This window comes from Schistocerca serialis, chromosome 9 (genome assembly GCF_023864345.2).
Source record: "Schistocerca serialis cubense isolate TAMUIC-IGC-003099 chromosome 9, iqSchSeri2.2, whole genome shotgun sequence".
Taxonomy (NCBI): Eukaryota; Metazoa; Arthropoda; class Insecta; order Orthoptera; family Acrididae; genus Schistocerca; species Schistocerca serialis.
Window position 1 is genome coordinate 501,282,293 of NC_064646.1, and position 25,404 is coordinate 501,307,696.

At 37.1% G+C, this 25,404-nt stretch overlaps 1 protein-coding gene across 1 annotated transcript in view; it reads left to right on the forward strand.

The window, feature by feature from the left end:
* Positions 1 to 25,404, forward strand: part of LOC126419224 (UDP-glycosyltransferase UGT5-like) — a 56,369-nt gene that overhangs the window by 12,026 nt on the left and 18,939 nt on the right. The window contains exon 3 of the mRNA XM_050086360.1: positions 23,762 to 23,984. Within this exon, the coding sequence (XP_049942317.1) occupies positions 23,762 to 23,984 (223 nt within the window). The remainder of the gene's footprint in view (positions 1 to 23,761; positions 23,985 to 25,404) is intronic.

The window sequence follows — 25,404 nt, forward strand, 5'->3', positions numbered from 1 at the left end:
GTTAATAAATGAAATGAAATGAAATGAGCTACTGAAAAAAATAATGCAGACTGCTTACAAAATGAGAAAATCATCCTACAAGATATGTCATGCACTACATTGAAATACATGACTGATTTGCAGACAGGAAAAATGCTGGTTATTTAGTATTTCACAAAAATTGTGAAGTCAATTGAAAGTCATCAAGGAGCACAAGCACTGAAGGAATTTATTTCTTCTCTGGAGTTTGTAGTAAAGAAGGCAGAATATTTACATGTGGCAATCTATTCTGCTGCTCCTTCCACTTCCAGGGAACAGGTAACAAAAAAATTGAATGTGGGTGATATCATCTCAAATCATACAGGTCATGCCAACTTGTGGCCTTGAATTTCTCTGGAAAAATATATATTAGACCTGTACATCATAATTGTAATTTTTGTTTTACCTTAATATTTGTATATTTTTTGAAAAATGTATAGTTTGTAAATAACTCTTAAAACACTAGAGAACAAAAAAAAATATAACTAATAAACCAAAACATACTGGAGACCTGGCAGATGTATTGTATTAAAGCTCCCTTCTACTGTGTTGAAATTTAGTTGCTTAATGACCACTTTTAACTTACAAATTTAAGATAAAAATATGAAATTTAAATTAATTTTTCCACTTAAACATTTTTTTTATAATTCGGAATGTTACAGAATGCTGTTTTCTGTCATATTACCGGATACTGCTCATGTAATTATAAACAGTATCTTCTCCACTCCAGCTATCTGTATTATGTAAATATTTATTACTAAAAATGTAAATAATTGCATTTTTATGAGGCTTTACAAATTATTTACATTTTGTTGATGTTGTGGTCTTCAGTCCTGAGATGGGTTTGATGCAGCTCTCCATGCTACTCTATCCTGTGCAAGCTTCTTCATCTCCCAGTACCTACTGCAACCTACATCCTTCTGAATCTGTTTAGTGTGTTCATCTCTTGGTCTCCCTCAACGATTTTTACCCTCCACACTGGCTTCCAATACTAAATTTGTGAACCCTTGATGCCTCAGAATATGCCCCACCAACCGATCCCTTCTCCTAGTCAAGTTGTATCACAAATTTCTCTTCTCTCCAATTCTATTCAACACCTCCTCATTAGTTATGTGATCTACCCATCTAATCTTCAGCATTCTTCTGTAGCACCACATTTCAAAAGCTTCTATTCTCTTCTTGTCTAAACTGATTGTCATCCATGTTTCACTTCCATACAAGGCTACACTCCATACAAATACTTTCAGAAATGACTTCCTGACACTTAAATCTATACTTGATGTTAACAAATTTCTCTTCTTTAGAAAGACATTCCTTGACATTGCCAGTCTACATTTTATATCCTCTCTACTTCAACCATCATGAGTTATTTTGCTCCCCAAATAGAAAAACTCATTTACTACTGTAAGCCTCTTATTTCCTAATCTAATTCCCACAGCATCATCTGATTTAATTTGGCTACATTCAATTATCTTCATTTTGCTTTTGTTGATGTTCATCTTATATCCTCCTTTCAAGACACTGTCCATTCCGTTCAGCTGCTCTTCCAGGTCCTATGCTGTCTCTAATGGAATGACAATGTCATCAGTGAACCTCAAAGTTTTTATTTCTTCTCCATGGATTTTAGTTCCTACTCTGAATTTTTCTTTTGTTTCCTTTACTACTTGCTCAATATACAGATTTAATAACATCGGGGATAGGCTACAACCCTGTCTCACTCCCTTCCCAACCACTGTTTCCCTTTCATGCCCTTCGACTCTTATAACTGCCATCTGATTTCTGCACAAATTGTAAATAGCCTTTCGCACCCTGTATTTTACCCCTGCCACCTTCAGAATTTGAAAGAAGGTATTCCAGTCAACATTGTCAAAAGCTTTCTCTAAGTTTACAAATGCTAGAAACATAGGTTTGCCTTTCCTTAATCTAGCTTCTAAGATAAATCATAGGGTCAGTATTGCCTCACATGTTCCAATATTTCTACGGAATCCAAACTGATCTTCCCCGAGGTCTGCTTCTACCAGTTCTGCGTGGCTAATTAAACTGATAGTTTGGTAATTTTCACATCTGTTAACAGCTGCTTTCTTTAGGATTGGAATTATTATATTCTTCTTGAAGTCTGAGTGTATTTCGCCTGTCTCATACATCTTGCTCACTAGATGGTAGAGTTTTGTTAGACCTAGCTCTCCCAAGGCTGTCAGTAGTTCTAATGGAATGTTGCCTAATCCTGGGGCCTTGTTTCAACTTAGATCTATCAGTGCTCTGTCAAACTCGTCACGCAGTATCATATCTCCTATTTCATCTTCATCTACATTCTCTTCCACTTCTATAATATTGTCCTCAAGAACATCACCCTTGTATAGACCCTCTATATACTCCTTCCACCTTTCTGATTTCCTTTCTTTGCTTAGAACTGGGTTTCCATCTGAGCTCTTGATATTCATGCAAGTGGTTCTCTTTTCTCCAAAGGTCTCTTTAATTTTCCTATCTTACACCTAGTGATAGGCGTGTCTACATCCTTACATTTGTCCTCTAGCCATCCCTGCTTAGCTATATTGCGCTTCCTGTCAATCTCATTTTTGGGATATTTGTATTCCTTTTGCCTGCTTCATTTACTGCATTTTTATATTTTCTCCTTTCATCAGTTAAATTCAATATCTCTTCTGTTACCCAAGGATTTCTACTAGCCCTCGTCTTTTTACCAACTTGATCCTCTGCTACCTCCACTATTTCATCTGTCAAAGCTACCCATTATTCTTCTACTGTATTTCTTTTCCCTATTCTTGTCAGTCATTCCCTAATGCTCTCCATGAAGCTCTCTACAACCTCTGTTTCTTTCAGTTCATCCAGGTCCTATCTCCTCAAATTCCCACCTTTTTGCAGTTTCTTCCGTTTTAATCTACAGGTCATAACCAATAGATTGTGGTCAGAGTCCACATCTGCCCCTGGAAATGTCTTACAATTTAAAACCTGGTTCCTGAATCTCTGTCTTACCATTATATAATCTATCTGAGACCTTCCAGTATCTCCAGGCTTCTTCCATGTATACAACCTAGTGTTTGCTATGATTAAGTTATGCTCTGTGCAAAATTCTACCAGGCGGCTTCCTCTTTCATTTCTTCCCCCCAATCCACATTCACCTACTACATTTCCTTCTCTCCCTTTTCCTACTAGTGAATTCCAGTCACCCATGCAATTAAATTTTCGCATCTCTTCACTATCTGAATAATTTCCTTTATCTCATCACACATTTCATCAATCTCTTCGTCATCTGTGGAGCTAGTTGGCATATAAACTTGTACTACCATGGTAGGCATGGGCTTCATATCTATCTTGGCCACAATAATGCATTGACTTTGCTGTTTGTAGTAGCTTACCTGCATTCCTATTTTCTTATTCATTATTAAACCGACTCCTGCATTACCCCTATTTGATTTTGTGTTTGTAACCCTGTAGTCACCTGACCAGAAATCTTGTTCCTCCTGCCACTGAACTTCACTAATTCCAACTATATCTAACTTTAGCCTATCCATTTCCCTTTTTAAATTTTCTAACCTACCTGCCCGATTAAGTGATCTGATATTCCACACTCCGTTCCATATAACGCCAGTTTTCTTTCTCCTGATAACAACGTCCTCCTGAGTAGTTCCCGCCCGGAGATCCAAATGGGGGACTATTTTACCTTCGGACTATTTGACGCAAGAGGATGCCATCAGCATTTAACCATACAGTAAAGCTGCATGCCCTCGGGAAAAATTACAGCTGTAGTTTCCCCTTGCTTTCAGCTGTTCGCAGTACCAGCACAGCAAGACTGTTTTGGTTAGTGTTACAAGGCCAGATCAGTCAGTCATCCAGACTGGTGCCCCTGCAACTACTGAAAAGGCTGCTGCCCCTCTTCAGGAACCACATGTTTGTCCAGCCTCTCAACAGATACCCCTCTGTTGTGGTTGCACCTACTGTACGGTATCTGTATCGCTGAGGCATGCAAGCCGACCCCACCAACGGCAAGGTCCATGGTTTATGGGTGGAGGGGGAGGGGGGGGGGGAATATTTACATAAAAACACCTATTCAAAAACTTTTGAGAATTACACAACATATTATCTGGTTAAAATGTTAGTCATCAGTGCAAACACAGTGAGCAATATTTTGATTTGTAAAATGTTAAAAATTTTTCAACATTCTGCATATTTCACACCACTGAATTTCTAGTGTAAATTATGCATGTTGGAAACACTGTTTCCAGTGCTCTTCTCCGTATAACAGATGAGTGAGAACTTGTATATAAACTGTTCTGCATCAAGTTTTGTGTGTGGTTTGAACTTTTTTATACATATGAGGTCAGTGAGGATATACAGTAGTGAAAGAGTGAGGTGTGTGGACTGTGGGAAAGAAAACAAGAACATGGTGTTTAAGAAAAGAGGAAAACACTTCACAGTTGTTGGAAATCTGTCAGAGGTATTGCAGAAATAGCTTGGTTCTCAAGTAAATGGTATTAGCATCATATCCATTGTGCAGGAATTGCTACACTTACTACAAGAAGAAATTTAGTGACAACCCAGCTGAATGGTCACCATCACCCAAATGTGAAATTGAAGAAGAAGACAGTGCAGATGCTTATATTCCTGGGTGTGAAGTCGTTGATGCATTGAATGTTAGCATTTCTGCTGTAGCCCCTACCATGTAACCCCTTAAGCACCCAGGAGAGGTAAGAAGCACAGGAAGAAAGCAGTATGTAAAAAGAAAAGTGGAAGAAATTGAAACAACATTTATACAAGCAACATCTTCAAAACTTTGTGAAGTATATAATGTAGATGTACTTGGTGCAAAACCAGGAGATAGTGATATGTTCACGAAAAGTAATGTGTAGTTTCAAAAGATAAATCCTGTTATCTCAGCAGCCACTGAGAAGGTACAGTTACTGACACTGAAACCAGGCAGCTACTCTAAGAAGCAGATACAGTAATATATACCCACTTCCTTGCATTATTTGATTTCAAAATCTCATAAATTAAGAATGTGAAAGGTATTTGGGCATGCTGAGTTCCTTACTGTGGGCATCCGTTGCCAGATGATACATGACTTCTGAAATTTTCCTGGTGTATTTCTTCTTCCAGTAATTTACAGGTTTGCAGCTGGATCTCATCAGCATTCTGCCATGATATTTCATCCCAGAGACGTCTGGCCATCCTCAGGTGAGTAGATGATGTACTGAAGGGACCTGATCCAGTCATGGTATTTTGTAGTGAAATCCACGCATGGGAATCATACTGGCGGTTTACAGCACATGTGTTAGGAGGTGACATGTGTGAGGCGGCCAAGTTGAGTGCGCTGCCCTCAGAGATGAAGTAAAAACTATCTAATCACTGAGTTTCGACTTAGCATGTCGATTCCATTGTGACCGCATAATTTTAATAATTGGATTCCAATTTCTATCCAGCTGAAATCCATTATTATGATTCATTAAATTATCAGCAACATGTATTTCCATGGATTTTGTAATTACACAGAAGCTGGAATGCGGTGCTAAAATTTTGGTATTATTGTATTCCATTGAATGTCCCATGGAAATGCAATGTTCTGCTACTGTTGATTTTAAAGGTCGCCACAGATGGGTGTACCTTTCATGTTCTACACAGCATTCCTGGTCTGTTCGTGTGGTCTGACCTATATATGCAGAGCCACACTCACAGGAACTTTTATTAATACACACCTTCCTCAATTGTAAACTGTCTTTAACGGATGTGACTAAGGCCCTCCCCTTTTCTGGGGGATGGAAGATGACATTAATATTATTCTTCCTAATCAATCTGCCTATTTTAGAAGACATGTTCCCGGTATGTGGAAGGAATGCAGTTGGTTTATAGTCGTCATCAGTCTCCTCAGAGTGTTGCTTCTTGTTGTTATAATTGTGCATGGCCTTCCATATTTGACACGAAGTATAGCCGTTCTCTTTAAAAGCCCTCTCCAGATGCACTCATTCTTCATGAAGGCTATCAGCATCTGATATTACATGCACCCAATCAATCAAAGCACTAAGGACACCAGCAGTTTGTACGGGGTAATGGCAGCTGGATGCGTGAAGATATAGTTCTGTATATGTGGGTTTTCTGTACACCGAATGTCCCAAAGACCTATCATTCTTATGGCATAGCAACACGTCTAGAAAGGGTAAAGTCCTGTTTTTATCAATCTCCATAGTTAACTTGTTGTTCTCATGTGAAGAGTTTAAATGACAAAGAAATTTTTCCAGTTCTTGTCTGCCATGAGGCCATACAATGAAAGTATCATCTACATAATGCCAAAAAACCATTGGCTTCAAGACGGCACACTCCAAAGCTTTCTCCTCAAAGTCTTCCATAAAAAGATTGGCCACCACAAGGGACAAGGGACCCCCCATGGTGACACCATCAATTTGTTCAAAAAATTCGTTATTAAATAAAAAATAAGTTGAGGAGGGAGTATGCTCAAACGAAGCCTTCAAGTCAACCCTGAACAAGTTACCAATAAGATGTAGTGAGTCAAATAAAGGCATTTTGGTAGAAAGTGAGACCAAATCATAGCTAACTAGTAAATCTGAGATGCTCAGCTTAACAGTCTTCAAACAATTGATAGAATCCTTCGAATTACATGTACTGTGGCAGCACCTACCCACATATGGCTGGAGTAAGGAGGCCAGATGTTTTGCAGTCGAATAAGTAGAAGCACCAATATTATGCACTATCAGTCATAGTGGAATGCCATCCTTGTGAGTCTTAGGCAGCCTATACATTCTTGGTGAAACAGCATTGTGTGGTCTCAGCCTCTTGATAACTTGTTCAGGTAAAGAATTATCCTTCAAAAGAGCAGCAATTTTTCTGGATATATGGTTTGTTGGGTCATTATTGATTTTGAAGTACACAGAATCACTTCATTGACTATGTATCCTCTCGTTGTAGGCTTCCCTTGTCAACCAGACTGTAGCATTATCCTTATCAGCAGGGAGTACGACTGTACCAATATCTTCATGGAGGTTGCAAAGAGCAGCTCTTTCCACTAGAAAGATGTTACTCCATTGCGGTACACATTTCAGCAAGGTACGACATGATTCCTGTCAAACTTTGTTTGCAGAATCCACAGAAAGAGATCTAATAGCCTCCTCAATAGAACTGATGAAATCCATTTTATTTATTTATTTAATCGTATAGCTAGGGCCCCCTTTGGGCAGACAGTTTGCCAGGTGCTGGTCATTCAATTTGATGCCACTTAGGCGACCTGCAGTCGATGAGGATGATAGGATGATGATGAGAACAGCACAAGACCCAGTCCCTGGCTGGAGAAAATTCCCCTACCCGGCTGGGAATTGAACCCAGCGCCAGAGGACTGAAAATCCATCACTCTGACCACTCAGCTACTGGGGGCAGACATGAAATCCATTAAAGGTCATGAAGAAGGTGTAGGAGCAAAGTTTAAACCTTTCACAAGCACCGACATTATCGCAGTGTCAAACGATTTCTCCGTGAGATTCACAATGGATCATCCAGAAGGGGCTTCTTGCAGTTTACATGTTGCAAGACGATTAAACTTAGTACTCTGTCTATTTTTTAGCACCAGTTTCCAGCTTATGGGTCTCTGTAATTAAAGAATCTGTGGAAATATGTCTTACTGATAATTTAATGAATTGTGATAATGGCTTTCAGCTGGATAGAAACTGGAATCCAATTATTAAAATTATGCAGTCACAATGAAATTGACATGCTCAGTCGATACTCAGTGATTAGATTGTTCTTACTTCACCAGTGAGGGCAGTACACACAAGTTGGCTGCCTCACACATGTCACCTCTAACACATGTACTGTAAACCGCCAGTATGATTCGTATTTGTGAATTTTGCTATAAATACCATGACTGCATCAGGAGTCTTCAGTACTTCGTCTACTCACCTGAGGTTGGCCGGACATCTCTGGGCCGAAATATTGTGGTAGAATGTAGATGGGGTCAGGCTGGAAACCTGAAAATTACTGGAAGCAACATGATACATTTACTGTTGTTCTGGAATTTACCTAAGTGATGACAAAGACTGCAGCAGGCAAAGTCTGTTAGTGAAAATGGTGAAAAAGATAAAAAGATACATGATAAGATCAAAATGAGAAGCATATCTCCTAATGATAGAAGAGAACCCAAATTTAAAAATTGGTCTCACAAAATTCTACTCCTTACAACCAAGATGGATAAAATCCCAGCCAGTGGAGGAAGTATGTACACATATTTATTTACTGCACTAATTTGAAACTTGTTTGTTTCACCACAAGCAGTGTCACTGGAAATAAGTACACAGAGATGGATCTGATGCTTTTGTGTATATCACAAGAGCCGCAACATAAATGTTGGTTGCAGGAGTGTGCAATATGTCCGTTGCTGAAGTGATGACTGTTGAAGCACTACACCTTCAGGATGCTGACAATGGCTTAACCTATGCATTGTGGGAGGGAGAACAGTTGGTGAAGGTGACAGTAGAGCCAGAGAAGTTTGTTGTAGTCATAGGCATTGGATCATCCAGAGAATTCAGGGACAGGCCATAGCAGAAATAAAATCAGGCACATCCCAGAATACTGACACATTAGTTCTTCATTTCAACTTTGCTAAGAACTGGTCTGTTGGTTTGCAGAGTGAAATTCAAAGTTACCATTGGCACATATCACAGGTATCATTATTCACATGTATTGCTCAATTCCTTGGAACATCACATTGGTTTGCTTTGTCAGTGATGATCTCATTCATGACAGTGGACATGCATGCTATGCTGTCAGCATGATAACTGATGACATAGCATCTAGAGGCCACGCATTTCCTAAACATGTGTATATGTGACTGATGGTGCAGCATCTCATTTTAAAAACTACTTTCAGCTTTTTGAGCATGGTCAACACTGTAGTACAGCATTTTAAAAAAATGATATTTTTAGCAACAAGTCATATAAAAAGTGCATGTAATGGGGTAGGAGGTCTCTGTAAACATCTTGCAACAAGATCTACTCTCCAGCATGAAGCTGTTGATGCTATAAGAGATACTACTGGATTTGTACACACCATATCAACATTAGTAACAAACATATATCTAAAAACAAAGATCATGTGACTTACCAAACGAAAGCGCTAGCACGTCGATAGACACACAAACAAACACAAACATACACACAAAATTCAAGCTTTCGCAATAAACTGTTGCCTCATCAGGAAAGAGGGAAGGAGAGGGAAAGATGAAAGGATGTGGGTTTTAAGGGAGAGGGTAAGGAGTCATTCCAATCCCAGGAGCGGAAAGACTTACCTTAAGGGGAAAAAAGGGCGGGTATACACTCGCACACACACACATATCCATCCACACATATACAGACACAAGCAGACATATTTTTCCCACGTGGAATGTTTCCCTATTAATTTATATAATTAATTTGAACCCAACAATTACATTTGTTATTGTCATTGTTGCATTTCTAAATCTTTTCTGTCATCTTATTTTCTCTTTTTGTTTGTGCTGTCTTTAAATATGTCTGCTTGTGTCTGTATATGTGTGGATGGATATGTGTGTGTGTGCGAGTGTATACCTGTCCTTTTTTCCCCCTAAGGTAAGTCTTTCCTCTCCTGGGATTGGAATGACTCCTTACCCTCTCCCTTAAAACCCACATCCTTTCGTCTTTCCCTCTCCTTCCCTCTTTCCTGATGAGGCAACAGTTTGTTGCGAAAGCTTGAATTTTGTGTGTATGTTTGTGTTTGTTTGTGTGTCTATCGACGTGCCAGCGCTTTCGTTTGGTAAGTCACATCATCTTTGTTTTTAGATATATTTTTCCCACGTGGAATGTTTCCCTATTAATTTATATTAGTAACAAACATGATACTCTGATTTCTAAATGAAAGTACGTTGAGGGAATTCCATTTAAAAAAGGGAGAAAATTGGTCTGCTATGAAGCCTGTGGTAGGAATCCAATCAAGGCATTACAGGGTTGGATCCCAGAGTGGGACATACGTTGCAAGAATGGTTCTCCCCATAATGCAGGCTGTTGCTGTGTGTGAAATGAAGAGACCACAGTATATATTAGTTGACTTTGTGGTGAGCCGCTTCATTTCTTGTGTTATGACAATCAGTGGTGGGTGAAATACATAATAAGTGTCTCTCATTAGTTGCAAGGTATCTCTGTCTCCTTTATGGCACCTCATGGTCCTGCTAATGTTTTCAAATGGCCATCATCAAAAGATCATTGTGCAGTTCTCGTTTCCCAAGAACTTCTCTTGTTGGGTCATCCTTGTCCGTGTGCAAATTTGGCTCAGCTATACAAGTTCAATGAGAAGCAGATGGGGAAAAAAAGAGCTCTTATCAACAGTGCAGTGTTGACTGTTACATTGTAGGCAAATTTAATTCATGGGAAGTCATGAAGAAGTAAAATCAAGACAGAAGACAATAATAATTTGTGAATAATATCATAAAATGAAAATGGGTATAAATATTATATAAATTCTCTCATTTTTGTTGTAAAATTATGAATTGGTTTCCTACTCACTTATAATGCTGCAAAGTAATTATTTTGATTAAAAAATACCAGTTTTGCATGACATTTACTTAAAATCAGTGATCAATTTAAATATTTAAGTGTCCATGATTTTTTGACCTCGATAGTAGAGCAAGGTCTACCCAAAAATTTCTCACATTTTGTACAGACAAGTATTGCACACTCTGATTGTATATTATTTTGTACAATGACCAACTAACGTACCATGAAATTTTTAGAACATTTAGGATGGGGATTTTGAAGAAAATAATTTGTAAATAACAAAAAATTTCAGATTCTTTCAGCTTTACCTACAAATATTTTGACAGTTTAACCCTTTATTTGGCAAATGGTGAAAATAAAAAAAAATAAAAATTTTCAGTGGTTATATTTATTTATTATGCTTAAAGAAATGCAATTCAGTCAGTTTTAGAAATTTTTGACAAAAATTATGAAATGTTGCTTACAAGCAACATTGCCAGCAGTAGACCACATTTATACATATTGTAGAAAAAAAGTGTTTGCCAATAACCTCAAGCAAATGGTTTCCTGTATGGGAATAATTTAATTTATAAACACATTTATACATTCCTGCTATGTAATAGAACTGTTTCATTTTCGCTTCTAGTTCTTCTTGCAATGGAATTTTTAGAAACAGTTCCTATTTGGAACGAAGCACAATACTAGATTGCATTTTGAACACATGACTGTAGAATATCCAGATGGACAATAACAACAACGACCTTTTTGACCGTATACAGGCCAATGCTCCATATTATCAAACCGGACATCTTGTGTAACAGTTGGAGCTGTTGGCTTCCTCCTCTTCTTTTGTGGTGGTGTTATGTCTATTGAGGGCCTTCCAACTTTCCTCTTCCCTGAAAACAACAAACCATTGGCAATATCTGCCCTAAATGACTTCAATGAGGTCTTCTTGTCCAGAGATTCTCTTCAAAATACCAGCAAGGCATTTACAACACTCAGATCTAGCATAAATCCAAACAATCTCATGTACCAATGCCTAGTTTTCATTGGTACTCTGTAGAGCTCTACCAGCATACCAGCAAGATCAACTCCTCCCATATGCTTGTTGTACTGACGTACAATACTGGGACAGGGCATATCAATTCTTCTTCTTCTTCTTCTTTTTTTTTTCCTGGCCCATCGTTTTTCTGTTGAGAGTGGTTGGACACCATAAAATGTGCTTGTAAGCATCACGATTTTTTTGTCTGCCCACCTTCCTGAAATGAGGTAGTCATAACTGCTTCATCCTTGTTTCAGTAACTGCTTCTTGTCTTGTAGAGGACAGTTCTTTATTCGGTTCTTCCTTGTGGTGCCCATGGACTCAATCTTTTGATTTTTTTTAAAAGTATGTTATAAGTTCAAGGCTGCAAAATAAACTCTGGGAGAAATATCTCTTGGAATACTTTTGCAAAGTGTAACCACAACTTGTCCTCCAATTCCAAATACTTTCTCGTCATCAGCAAGATTAGTTATCATCCCCTTGCCAGAACAGGGAAGAAAATCATAGACAACTCTAGACACACCAGCACGAACAAAAACCTTACAACCCCACTTGCGTGGCTTGTTTTGAATATATTGGCCCACATTACCTGCTCTTGTACCTTTATATGGAACCATCATCTCATCTATAAAAAATTCTGACTCTTGTTTCTGCTCACAGCAGTTCTTTACAATTGACTCAAGAACAGGTTTTATTTTGAAAAGTCTGTCAGAAGAGTTCACAGCATTCTCATTGTTCGTAAAATGCAGGTATCGACAGAGTTTCTGAAAGTGCTTCAAACTGAAAATGCTGGTGATTTTTTTCACAATTCATTGACTGAGACCAATAGTCAGTGTACGGAGGCATAGAAACCAGACCCATGTATGTCAGAACACCGAAAAATTGTTCCATTTCATTTATATTGGTGTTTACTGACGTGGTAGTTCATTGCACAGAGTATAAGTTCGTTTCCTGCACAATTTTGTCAATTAGTTCTGAATCAAAGAATCTTTTGAAATAGCCCAGTGGTGTATTGCCTTCATCAGAAAACACAGGAGAGAGACTTTCTGCCCTAGCAGTTATATCTTCCTTTATGCATGTGTAAGTGACTGCTTTTGTAATTTTCTTTTTCACTTGACTGGCACTTGCACTAGGAGGATTCACTGCAGAAGGTCCTTGCACATGTTCAGCTTCTGAGATTTCACTTCCTGAATCAGAATCAGTTTCTGGTATAACTAGGTTATAGAACTGAGATTGACACTCTGGATCATCATCACTACAGTCTGCCAAAACTTCGAGTTCAGAGTCTTCAGATTCACTTAGATCAGACGAAGCCGGGTTTTCTGATGGAACTACTATTCCTCTCACCTTTTTAATTCCATAAAATATTTTGGAATCCATAGCTAAAAAGCCCCTGAAAATAAAAATGTATACTCTGTCACACCGTAAGCATATGTAATATACTAATGGCACATGACCCAACTATGGGAAATGTTGCTCACAGGCAACATAAAAGTTTTATACTATTTACGTAATTCAAAACAATATTAGATTTAAATATTTCTGCTGTAAACTCGCCTCTGGGTTTTTCTTGAAGATAATCTGCTAAGATTACTGCCAATTTATTGAAATCCACTCCTTCAGAATCAAAATAAGACACCCCTGTTGCTCACACGAGGAGACCTTTGTAACACCACTGCACAAACTGCCATCTCATGTGGAAAACCTCGAACTACTACAGCAACTGGCATTCACAGTGTGTAAAGGAACGTTGCCTGGAGACAACAATGCCAGTAAAATGCACTGGGAAGTGTTTGTTGTCCCATAAGGCCAACGTAAATTTGGTGTTGCTTGAGAGCAACACTGCCAAATAAAGGGTTAAGAATTTCATCCATTAATGTCATGGCTGACAGTTAGCAGTCCTTGCACTTTATCATTTCTCAAGACACTTAACATCCTGTGACAATTCATATTTTCAAAACATAATTACAAGTTTTCATAGTTTATGTATTTAAAAAAAAGCTCTGAAGTGTGTGTGTATTAATCATGCCCGTAGATTGGGAACAAAGTATTTATTGAAAATAAATTCAGATCTCTATCACTTTTGGTTTCTTTATTGCAATTTTTCAATTTTCCCTTTTGTTACAACAGTTTCACAAATATTGAGTTGATTCTGCCAAAGAAGCAAAATTTGCTGTAAAATTTGTGTATGTGTTACTAACTTTTTGAATTATGTTTTATTTATTTATTCAGTGAGGTCACTTTGATTGTTTTATCAAGTAATCAGTGAAATATTAGTGTAAATGCTTATGAAAGCATGATTTGCTTTTATATTAATGATGTTTCAATATCATCACGCATATCACTGTTCTAGAATCTCACTTTTTGCAGTGTACTTTACCATAATTCACTTATTACACTGTGACACAGAACCATTTGTTGAGTTTAATTACTTTGTGCCTGAAACATGTGCCAATACCGTCCATTAAGATTTAGATTTGACATCACAGAAATTTCTAAACTGTTTCCTGGTGTGCAGATTTGTTCAAATGCCATTTTACAGTTTCTGCTGAAACTGCCTTAAAAATAAAACAAATTAAATGTGTAAATTTTTCTTTCAGCTGAAGCACATAACATTCCTGCAAGGTTGTACTAAATCATTTATAGCTGTTTTTTGTCATGATACACAAATTATGTCACTAACAAGGAAATAATTAATTTGAAAATTCAATATTTGAAATGTGCTTAAGAGCTGAATAGGTATGAGCGGTGGTTGAATGGTTTCTAGCCCAAAATAGTTACCATGATGTCTTTCACAAACAACATCACTTACTTTTATAGTGACCCTGTCTGTGTATACAAGTCAAATTTCGTGGCTCCAGCTTCATTTGTTTCACCACTTGGATGCATTGTGTAAGCCAAATGACAAATACAGAGAAAATCAAGAACCATGTTGTGATTGAATATCTTCATTTGAGGGGAATGATGCCCAAGGAAAGTGTAGAGGACATGCAGAATTGAGTTCTCCTTCTTATGCAACAGTGAAAAACTGGGTGTCCAATTGCAAACCTGGAAGAACGAATGTGGAAGATGCGCCAAGGATTAGACGGCCTATCGCTGTTGCCACTGATGTAACAGTGACTGCAATTCATGACATGATTTTACAAGATCATCAAACAATGTTGCAGCACATTGAAACCATGTTTGGAATCTCCCATGGGCATGCTCATGACATTGTTGTGAATATTTTGGGAATGCGGAAAGTTTTAGCTTGGAGGGTCCCAAAAGACTTAAATGTAGATCAGAGATGGGAGCATGTGTGGTGTTGTGAAGAAATCATCTGCCAATTTGAAGCAAATGAAGACAGATTTCTTGCAAGGTATGTGACAATGGAAGAAACATTGGTTCACCACTTTGATCCTGAGACAAAGCAACAGTCACAACAATGGAAACATCCATCATCCCCTACAGCAAAAAAATTCCAGATGCAAAAAATCAGCTGGTAAGGTGATGGAATAGGTCTTCTGGGATGCAGAAGGTGTAATTATGCTGGATTACTCGCAAAAGGGCATAACTATCAATGGATCATACTGTTGCACACTCCTGCATCGTTTGAGAAAAGAGATAAAGAAAAAAAAGGAGTTCTTTTGATCAGCATAATGTACCAGTGCACAAAGCCCTCACAACACTGGAAACTCAGCATGACTGCAGGTTTGGACTGTTGCTTCATCTGCCATTTTCTCCAGATTTGGCTCCATCAGACTTTTTTCTTTTCCAAAACCTAAAAAAGATCTCAAAGGACAACGATTTGACAGTGCTGATGTAGTGATTGGCGCTGTGAACACTTGGTAATATTCAAAATTGAAGATCTTTTATTTGAATGGTTTGCAGAAGTTACCTTGGCATGCTCATAAGTGTGTTAGTGTACATGGGTCTTATATAAAAAAAATAATGGTATTATGACATTTCTGTCATTCTTAATTTGTTAGGCTACAAACTTTTTGATCCCCCTCATATTTATGTACTGGTGCAAAACTGTATAGGCTCTGACTATCGTGCCTCATATTATGTAGTTACAGATGGTGGCTTCAGCCTCACTGCAAACAGTCCAATACAGTGACATATTTGCTATAGGTGATGTTGACTAAGGATATCTAATATAGTTGTAAACGTGACAAAGCACACCCATCTTCACTTAAGATATGAAAGTTTTAGTGATGGTAGAAAAGACTACTTCTTTATGGCAGGGTGATGTGTCAGGTGTTCTGCCATGAAGTATATACAGCTTGGAGTACATACTTTGTGATAGAACACCTGGTATGTCACTATAATGCTTCAACCTTTTATGCATGTGGTACAGTCCTCATGTAGAAAGGGTTGTGCAACCATTGTATGATGTAACTCCTGCTGCCCAGTTTTATGGATCTGAGGTTGACAATTCATATTGTCAAATCTAGTAATCTGGTAATTGTGTTAATTTAATATCTTGGCAAACAAATTGATTTTCAAAAGAAGACTATTGTACAAAGGTAATAGATCCTATGTACAAATAAATTGCCCCCTGCACTGAATGATCTTGTCAGATAAACACAAAAAATAATGTGTTTACTTCATGTGTGTGTGTTCATCTTTAAACACAATGGACCTGTACCACTTTTAGTTGTGCTGATGCTTTCTGGTTTGTTTGAAGTTCCTATCTTAATTCAAAATAAGCTGCTTGCTGATAAACGTTGTAGTAGGTATCCTTCCTAGCAATTATTAGTCTATTGTTCTGAATACTGTATTTTGAGAATAATACATTTCCCATTAATTAGGTAATAAATGAAGTTAACTTTAGATGAAATGAGAAGTTTGCTTAGCTCCTCTCCCTTGTCAATTTGGTCATCATATTTTCCACAGTGAACCTCACTGTAAAAGCAATGGCAAATGGTTCCACATCATTACGAAGTGTTGTATTCATGATCTATGGAACAAGTACTAATCTAATCTAATCTCTCTAGTCTACTGCAGGAAGTACGCACATGACTGAAGTTAATGTGAATTTCATAAGTACACAAACCATAGGTAAGCAACTGTACTTGCTCAGCAGTGGAATGTGTGAGGAAGCGTTGGCCAGTTAGTGTAATATACTTCCAGAAACTTGGAGAGTTGATGCCAAATCTGATTGGGCTGCTCAGTTGATGAAAGCAAACAAAATTACATTCATTTTCTTGTAATAGACTTGTAAACAGCTCTATTACATTCTTCCCAAACTGTTCCAATGTATATGATACTCACATCACTTGTGTATTAAATTTATGATGGCTTTTCTCTTGCCCAGTGTTGGGATAGGTTGATGAAAGTAATAAATTAGTGGTGAACTGCCTGTCACACACGAAAAAATGTACACTTTATGCATCCTTTCACAGTCCATATCCAAATGACAAAGAATACGTGGCCAGCAAAAACTCAGTACCCATTGAAAATATTAATGTTATCTCATTTATTTGTGATAATTATAGAGCTGAACACCAGAGTGCACTGCTGTATTTCTTTTCCAGATAATTGATACAAATACCAGAGTGTACTGCTATTAAATCAAATATCTGACATTGGCCATTGTTGATTCTAATAGGTTGCGAAGATTTTTTCTGATGGTGAAACAGTTTTTACTTTAAAATGTGATACAAAGGTGGTTATAACTTAATAATAAGAGCATGAACTAATAATTTCAACACTGTTCAACCTACAAGGAAGGCTGTCTACAATTCAGAGAAACATTTTTAGAAACATGGTTCTGCAGCTGATAGCCACAGGTCAGCTACATCATCTATAGGTTTCAGTTATACATGTGGTTATCCGGAGCCCTAAAAGTCTACTCAAAGGCTATCTCTCAAGTAGAATATTTCTAAAATTTCTGTGTGGAGAATTTTACATAAGGCAAAATTCGAATGTTACATACCTTGTCTTGTACACAGGCTATTGGAAGTCAATATCAATCATAGGCTTAAATTTTGTGAGACAATGTTAAATGAAGAGAAGGTGGTAGTGAGATTTTTCTAAGATAAGTTGGAGTGATGCAACTTTCAAGCAGAAACAGTTGTACCTATTGGTACATAGAGACCTGTTTTGAGATGCAATTAAATCATCCTGGTGTTACCATTTGTGGTGGTATCACATGTTGTGGAGTACTTGGGTCTTGATTGATTGCTGGAACTTAAGATGGAGGGAACTATCTGGAAATGTGAACAAGATATGCTACTAGGGGACTGAAAATAATCGACAACTTAAACTCACTTTACTTTCAACATGATGGAGCCCTACCACATTACACAACAACCGTGCATAACTACACTGATGAGGTATTTGATGAAAAGTGATTGGATTGTGAGGAGCAACAAAAATGTCACCCAGGTCAGTACTTACACAAATGGATTTCTTCTCTTGGGCTTATGGTGAAGAAAAAGTGTATGTTAACAAAACCACAAACAACATATTTTCTTATAAGTCTTTACATACTCTGTAAACTGGAGATCTGTTAATATTTTGAATTGATAATTAATCCCTGTTAAACCCCAAAAGGAAATCTTAATGGCTGGCATAATGCAGGTACTAGATTTAGTTCTCCTACATGAATGGAAACTTGTCAGTTTGTTTGGAAAGCACATTTCAAAGTTAATGATGAATGCCGAAGAGAAATTATTACAAGCAGCACTATTATTTGATTGTGAACTCACTTTTAACTAGAATTCATTACTCATTATAAGCTAAAGTTACATACTGGATCCCCCCAACCTGAAACCTTGGTTGTGATGATAGACTGATCTGTAGTGCAACTCAAGGTCTAGGTTATGTTGGAAGGTAACAATTTGGTTGAGAGTTTATTTATTTATTTATTTTGATCCAACATCAACTGATTACAAAAAAAAAGTTTTTTTTGTTCCAGTCTTCTGGATAAGTCAGAGCCTTACTTACTAGAGTTACATATTATTGCCTGGCATTTTTATCTACACAACTTTTTCTAAATTTAGTTGAGAGAACAATGTTACATATATGGACTATACATAAAAATGAGTTGGTGAAGTTAATGAATATGAAAGCAGAAAACCTGGTTGCAGTAACAAATTAACCAGTAGAGAAGCCTAATGTTACCTATGAAACTTGCTTTTCTGTTCACTATCCTTGTGGGTCTATATATGAGAGGAAACATGCTGAAGCTGTGCAATACATTAAGAAATAGCTCCTTAGATGCAGATTCATTCACATGATTTATACTGGAGTCCACACAGCCAATAACAGTGTCTTTTTCTGTAAACGTAATGTCCAGAAGAGACTATTATTGAAAGTGTCTATGTCCCATGTAGGTGATCTATAATTATTACTTTACCCAGCTCCCCACACACTTGGACAAAATACTTTTCAGTACTCAAACTTACTTTTGTGTTTGATAAATTTAGAGAACTGTGGGTATTCTTCAGGCATACAAACCATCAATTTGCATGCAACAATAATAATTTACTTGATGAGTTCTGTTAGCTATTATTGACTTATGAATAACCGCAAGTCACTGTAACACTTGGCTACCATGTATCAACAACAGAATCTAAAAGTTAATATCATTGAGCTACCAACAAAAAGGGACATACAGAGAAAATAATTCTTTTGAGATATTTGAGTTACAGCCCTCAACATTATTAATCATTAGATTTAGTAAATATTCAAACTCCTCGACTTATGGCATCCTTCTTATAGAACTGACTAGCGACATTATAATGATTAATATTAATCATAAGGTTAAGTTCCATAATTTTGATAGTAGTCTTAGAATCTGTCCACATTATTAAAAAATGCAAATGTGGTACTATGTTCACATACACACTTCACAACTGCATGAACTGTGTATCTGTAATGAAGCTCTTAACATTTACATCGGTTGTATTTGTCAACAATACTTCTTTTGTATTATTAAGGTGGAAATTATCAGAACTAATAACACAATACCAAATATGTGCTTTTTATCAGATTTCAGACGTTTATGGTTTTCTAAGACACTTCACATTTTTGCACCTATTTTCCTGCTAGTTCAGTTAAGGATGTAAACATACAGCCACAGCTCTACTCTGCCTATTTTACAAACAAGATGGCTCGCAGTGCCCAGGCCACTATCCCTGGTTGGCCATGATGTAAACAGTTGTGATGAAACACTCATTCAAAGCAGTTACAGATTATGGCATATTCTTTGTCCTACACCCTTTGACACATTTTGCTGTCAGCAGATTCTTGTCAGACTAGCAGTCAAAGATTGTAGTACAACAAAAAATGTATAATGTTAAAAATGTCACTACTCACTACCCTTGCAGGTAACATTCAGTCTTTGTTATTATATATGAGTTAGTATGTGCATCCATTAATTTGTGCCTGCCAGGAAAAAGGTACTCAACATCTACATATGTGATTACTCTGCTATTCACAATAAAGTGCCTGGTAGTGGGTTCAATGAACCACCTTCAAGCTGTCTCTCTACCGTTCCACTCTTGAACAGCGTGTGGGAAAAACGAGCACTTAAATTTTTCTGTGCGAGCCCTGCTTTCTCTTATTTTATTGTGATGATCATTTCTCCCTATGTAGGTGGGTGCCAACAGAATGTTTTCAGAATTGGAGGAGAAAACTGGTGATTGAAATTTCTTAAGAAGATCCCGTTGCAATGAAAAACACCTTTGTTTCAATGATTGCCACTCCAGTTCATGTACCATGTCTGTGGCACTATCTCCCCTACTCCCAATAATACAAAATGCGCTGCCCTTCTTTGTACTTTTTCAATGTCATCCATCAGTCCCATCTGATGCGGATCCCACACTGCACAGCAATACTCCAGAAGAGGGCAGACAAGTGTGGTGTAAGCAGTCTCTTTAGTAGATCTGTTACACCTTCTAAGCGTTCTGCAAATGAATTGCAGTCTTTGGTTGGATCTACCCACAACATTATCTATGTGATCATTCCAATTTAGGGTATTTGTAATTGTAATCCCTAAGTATTTAGTTCAATTTACAGCCTTCAGATTTGTGTGACTTATTGTGTAATCGAAATTTAGCGGATTTCTTTTAGTAATCATGTGAATAATTTCACACTTTTCTTTATTCAGTGTCAATTGCCACTTTTTGCACCATACAGATATCTTATCTAAATCATTTTGCAATTTGTTTTGGTCATCTGATGAATTTACAAGATGGTAAATGACACCTTTTATTAACCTGACACGTTCCACATCATTACAAAGTGTTGTATTCATGATATATGGAACAAGTACTAATCTAATCTAAGCATCATCTGCATACAATCTGAGATAGCTACTGAGATTGTCTCTTATGTCGTTAATATAGATCAGGAACAATAGAGGACCTATAAAACTTTGTTGGGGAATGTCGGATATTATTTCTGTTTTACTCAATAACATTCCATCTATTACTACAAACTGTGACCTTTCTGACAGGAAATCATGAATACGGTCACAGAACTGAGGTGATGTTCCATAGGAACGCAGTTTGGTTAGAAGATGCTTGTGAAGAACGGTGTCAAAAGCCTTCTGGAAATATAAAAGTATGGAATCAATTTGACATCCCCTGTCAATAGCACTCATTACTTCGTGAGTATAAAGAGCTAGTGGTGTTTTGCAAGAATGATATTTTCTGAATCCGTGCTGACTACGTGTCAATAAAACGTTTTCTTTGAGGTACTTCATAATGTTCGAGTACAGTATATGTTCCAAAACCCTACTGCAAATCAACTTTAGTGATATGGGCCTGTAATTCAATGGATTACTCCTACTTCCCTTTTTGGGTATTGGTGTGACTTAAGCAATTTTCCAGTCTTTAGGTACGGATCTTTCTGTGAGTGAGCATACTCTGTGAGGAACCTGACTGGTGTATAATCTGGACCGAAAGCCTTGCTTTTATTAAGTGATTTAAGCTGCTTTGTGATACTGAGGATATCTATTTCTATGTTTCTCATCTTGTCAGCTGTTATTGATTGGAATTCAGGAATATTTACTTCATTTTCTCTGGTGAAGGAGTTTTGGAAAATCGTGTTTAATATTAGTGGCACTGTCAAGTGGCACTGTCATCAGTGACTTCACCGTTGTTATCATGCAGTGAAGGTATTGATTGCATCTTGCCACTGGTGTGCATTATATATGACCACAATCTCTATGGGTTTTCTGACAGATTTCGAGACAGAGTTTCGTTGTGGGAATTATTGAGATACCCGCATTGAAGTACGCACTATATTTTGAACTTCTGCAAAACTTTACCAGTCTTGGAGATTTTGTGTTATTTTAAATTTGGCATGCTTTTTTTGCTGCTTCTGCAACAGTGATCTGACCCATTTTGTGTACCATGGGGGATCAGTACCATTACCTATTAATTTATGTGGTCTATATCTCTCAATTGCTGTTGATACTATCTCTTTGAAATCATTCCACAACTTTTCTACACTTACATGATCAGATTGGAAGGAGTGCAGACTGTCTCTTAAAAAGGCGTTAAGGGCATTTTATCAGCTTTTTTTAAATAGATATACTTTGCATTTCTTTTTGATGGTTGTAGGAGTTACAGTATTCAGCCTAGCAGCTACTGCCTTGTGATCACTAATCCCTGTATTCATCATGATACTCACTATTTGTCCAGGATTATTTGTTGCTAAAAGGTCAAGTATGCTTTCACAACCATTTACACTTTGAGTGGGCTCATGAAGTAATTGTTCAAAATAATTTTCTAGTTGGTCAATTGCGGGTGATGAGGTAACATGATTACAGACTGCCCTGCTGTAGGGCTAGAACGTGAAACAAGCGGATGTTGTTTCCTTCATTCCTTTTCTGTCTAGCAGCTGGTTCCTTCACCAATAGTCACAGCACTCCCGGGTTTTGGCACTGTTTTACATACTGTACAATAACTAACAGGACAACATATATCATTCTTACAGCTTTATTTACATTAACTAGCCAGATATATATGTACAAAGATTAACATGCTATAAACAGAGTATTATTTAACCAGAAACACTTAGTTTAAAAATCATTAATCACAGTTGTATAGATAGAAGAGATTTGGCAGCACTGGAAGTTTTCATATAGGTTATATAATGGGAAGACAGAAATTTCAAAATCACATTTTAACCTGAAAATCATTTCAAGTGGCAGATATGAACTCTTGCTATAATTTATTAGATAAGAACTGCAGATTAATTCTAAAGAAGTTGTAGAAATGTAGAATCTGGACAAATTGAAAGAATCAGAAATTTTCAACAATTTCAAAGGATGCAACAGGAGGCAGGAATACCGTACAAGACAAGTGAAACAATGGGAAGTCCAAGATGGAATAACATCAATATTATGAACAGGATAGACTGCTAGCCACCACATAGAGAAGGTGTTTAGTCACAGATAAGCACAATTAAAAGACTGATAAATAAGTATTCAGCCAAAAGACCTTCTTTGTAAATAGAAAACACATGCACATTCACATAAGCACAACTCACACACAAATAGCCACTGTCTCTGGCCATTGTGGCTGGTAGACAAATGGATAGCTTCAAGAAATGTAATACTGAAGGCAGTAGAACATCAAATAGGCAAAACACAATGTCCAAGAAATATCCTTGAATAACAAATGAGTTACTGAATGTAAGAAAGAAACCAGGAACACAACTAGTGAAGCAAGCAAACAGGACTATAGTGGTCTAAAAAAGAGATTTGCAGGAAATGCAAAATGCCAAAGCAGGAATAGCTAGAGGAGGACTGCAAACCTGTAGTAACATGCATAACTATAGAATTGCCACCCATAGGAAAATTAAAGAAATCTCTATGGAAACATGTGCTCATTAAAATTCAGATTGCTACCATGCAGGTTTTTTTAATATCTATGGCTACTTTGGAAAGATGTTGTGTAAATGTCTTGGATAACAAACACACATAAGAAATATAGGCACAGCTCTGTACCCAGGAGATAAAGGGGCCACTGAACACTATATTGGTAACAGCCATACACTGCTTCATTTATTGAAGGATGGAAGCCCAACCACTGATTGTCAATATGATATGCTAACTATTCGAAATTCTCTAGCTTTCTTTCAAACTTGTATTTGAGATCTAGCAGTGCAATATGTGTTTGCAAATAAACCTTAATTGCATAAGATGGATCACTAATGCATTGGTTGGTAACACTTAATGACGCTCATATGGCTTTTGCAGGATATTCAGAATTATCTTGATACATGCACACAAGGAGTTGTGTATTTTAGCATGGGTTCGAATTTAAGGAGTGCTGATTTCCCAGAAGAGAAAAGAACAATTTTTCTTAATGTATTTTCAAAGTTGAAGCAATGTGTTCTTTGGAAATACGAAACAGATAATATCCCGGGAAAACCAAAGAATGTAAAAATTGATAAGTGGCTCCCACAGACTGATTTACTAGGTAAGAACAATAATTGATTTACTATTTAATGTCCATACTTGTGTTGACTTATACTTTGTATAAATTGTTCAGATATGTTCTACACACACACAAAATTAATTTTGCTGCTTACACAGTAGCCAAGCAAACTAGAAAAAATCGGGGGAATAATGTACAAAGTTTTAAAACTTTGAGAAAAACTTATAGTGGATGTAAGGAAAAACTTATAGTGGATGTAGTAGTTATAAATGGAAAAGTTTCCTCCACAAGTGGGTGAGTATCCCCCACCCCTCCACTTAATTCAATTTTTTTACCTTTTTTTCAGTATTTACAATAAACACTTCATTTCTGAAGACAAGTATTACAATAAAAAATATTTCTAATGAATTTCTGCCCAAAGAAGGTTATACACGTGTTTTGAGGAAGATGACCAGTTTTCAAGATTAAAAATACATTAGTTTATGCATTTAGCATAATTCTCAACTTTGGTTTTAATTCAGTTAACTCTTTCTTCTATTTCTATACAACTACTTCCCATTTTTAATATAGAAATATAGATGTAGTACATAAATGTTGGTACTATAGTCTGAAGGCAAAAACTAAAGCAAGAGAGGGAATGAAATTTATTTAAAAACTAACATTTATTGATTCAGAATATTTCTGCTATACACTTCTTTGTACAGGATTATGCACCTTAATATTTGTATTGAAATCAAATTCATTTGTCATGAAGATTAGGAATTATTGTGTAATTATCAACTATTACTGTCTTTATGTCACATTTCCGCTTATCATTTGCATATTAATCTTATGAGTGAAAGTAGGCTAAAAGACCAGTTCCTAAATCTGTTATGTAGTTTCAACCTGCTTCCACACATACACACACCCACAAGAATAACAAATAATACAGTCAATATAATGGAAGGAAACATTCCACGTGGGAAAAATTATATATAAAAACAAAGATGAGGTGACTTACCGAACAAAAGCGCTGGCAGGTCGATAGACACACAAACAAACACAAACATACACACAAAATTCAAGCTTTCGCAACAAACTGTTGCCTCATCAGGAAAGAGGGAAGGAGAGGGGAAGACGAAAGGAAGTGGGTTTTAAGGGAGAGGGTAAGGAGTCATTCCAATCCCGGGAGCGGAAAGACTTACCTTAGGGGGAAAAAAATACAGGTATACACTCGCACACAAGCACATATCCATCCACACATACAGACACAAGCAGACATATTTAAAGACCAATTTTAAATATGTCTGCTTGTGTCTGTATGTGTGGATGGATATGTGCTTGTGTGCGAGTGTATACCTGTCTTTTTTTCCCCCTAAGGTAAGTCTTTCCGCTCCCGGGATTGGAATGACTCCTTACCCTCTCCCTTAAAACCCACTTCCTTTCGTCTTCCCCTCTCCTTCCCTCTTTCCTGATGAGGCAA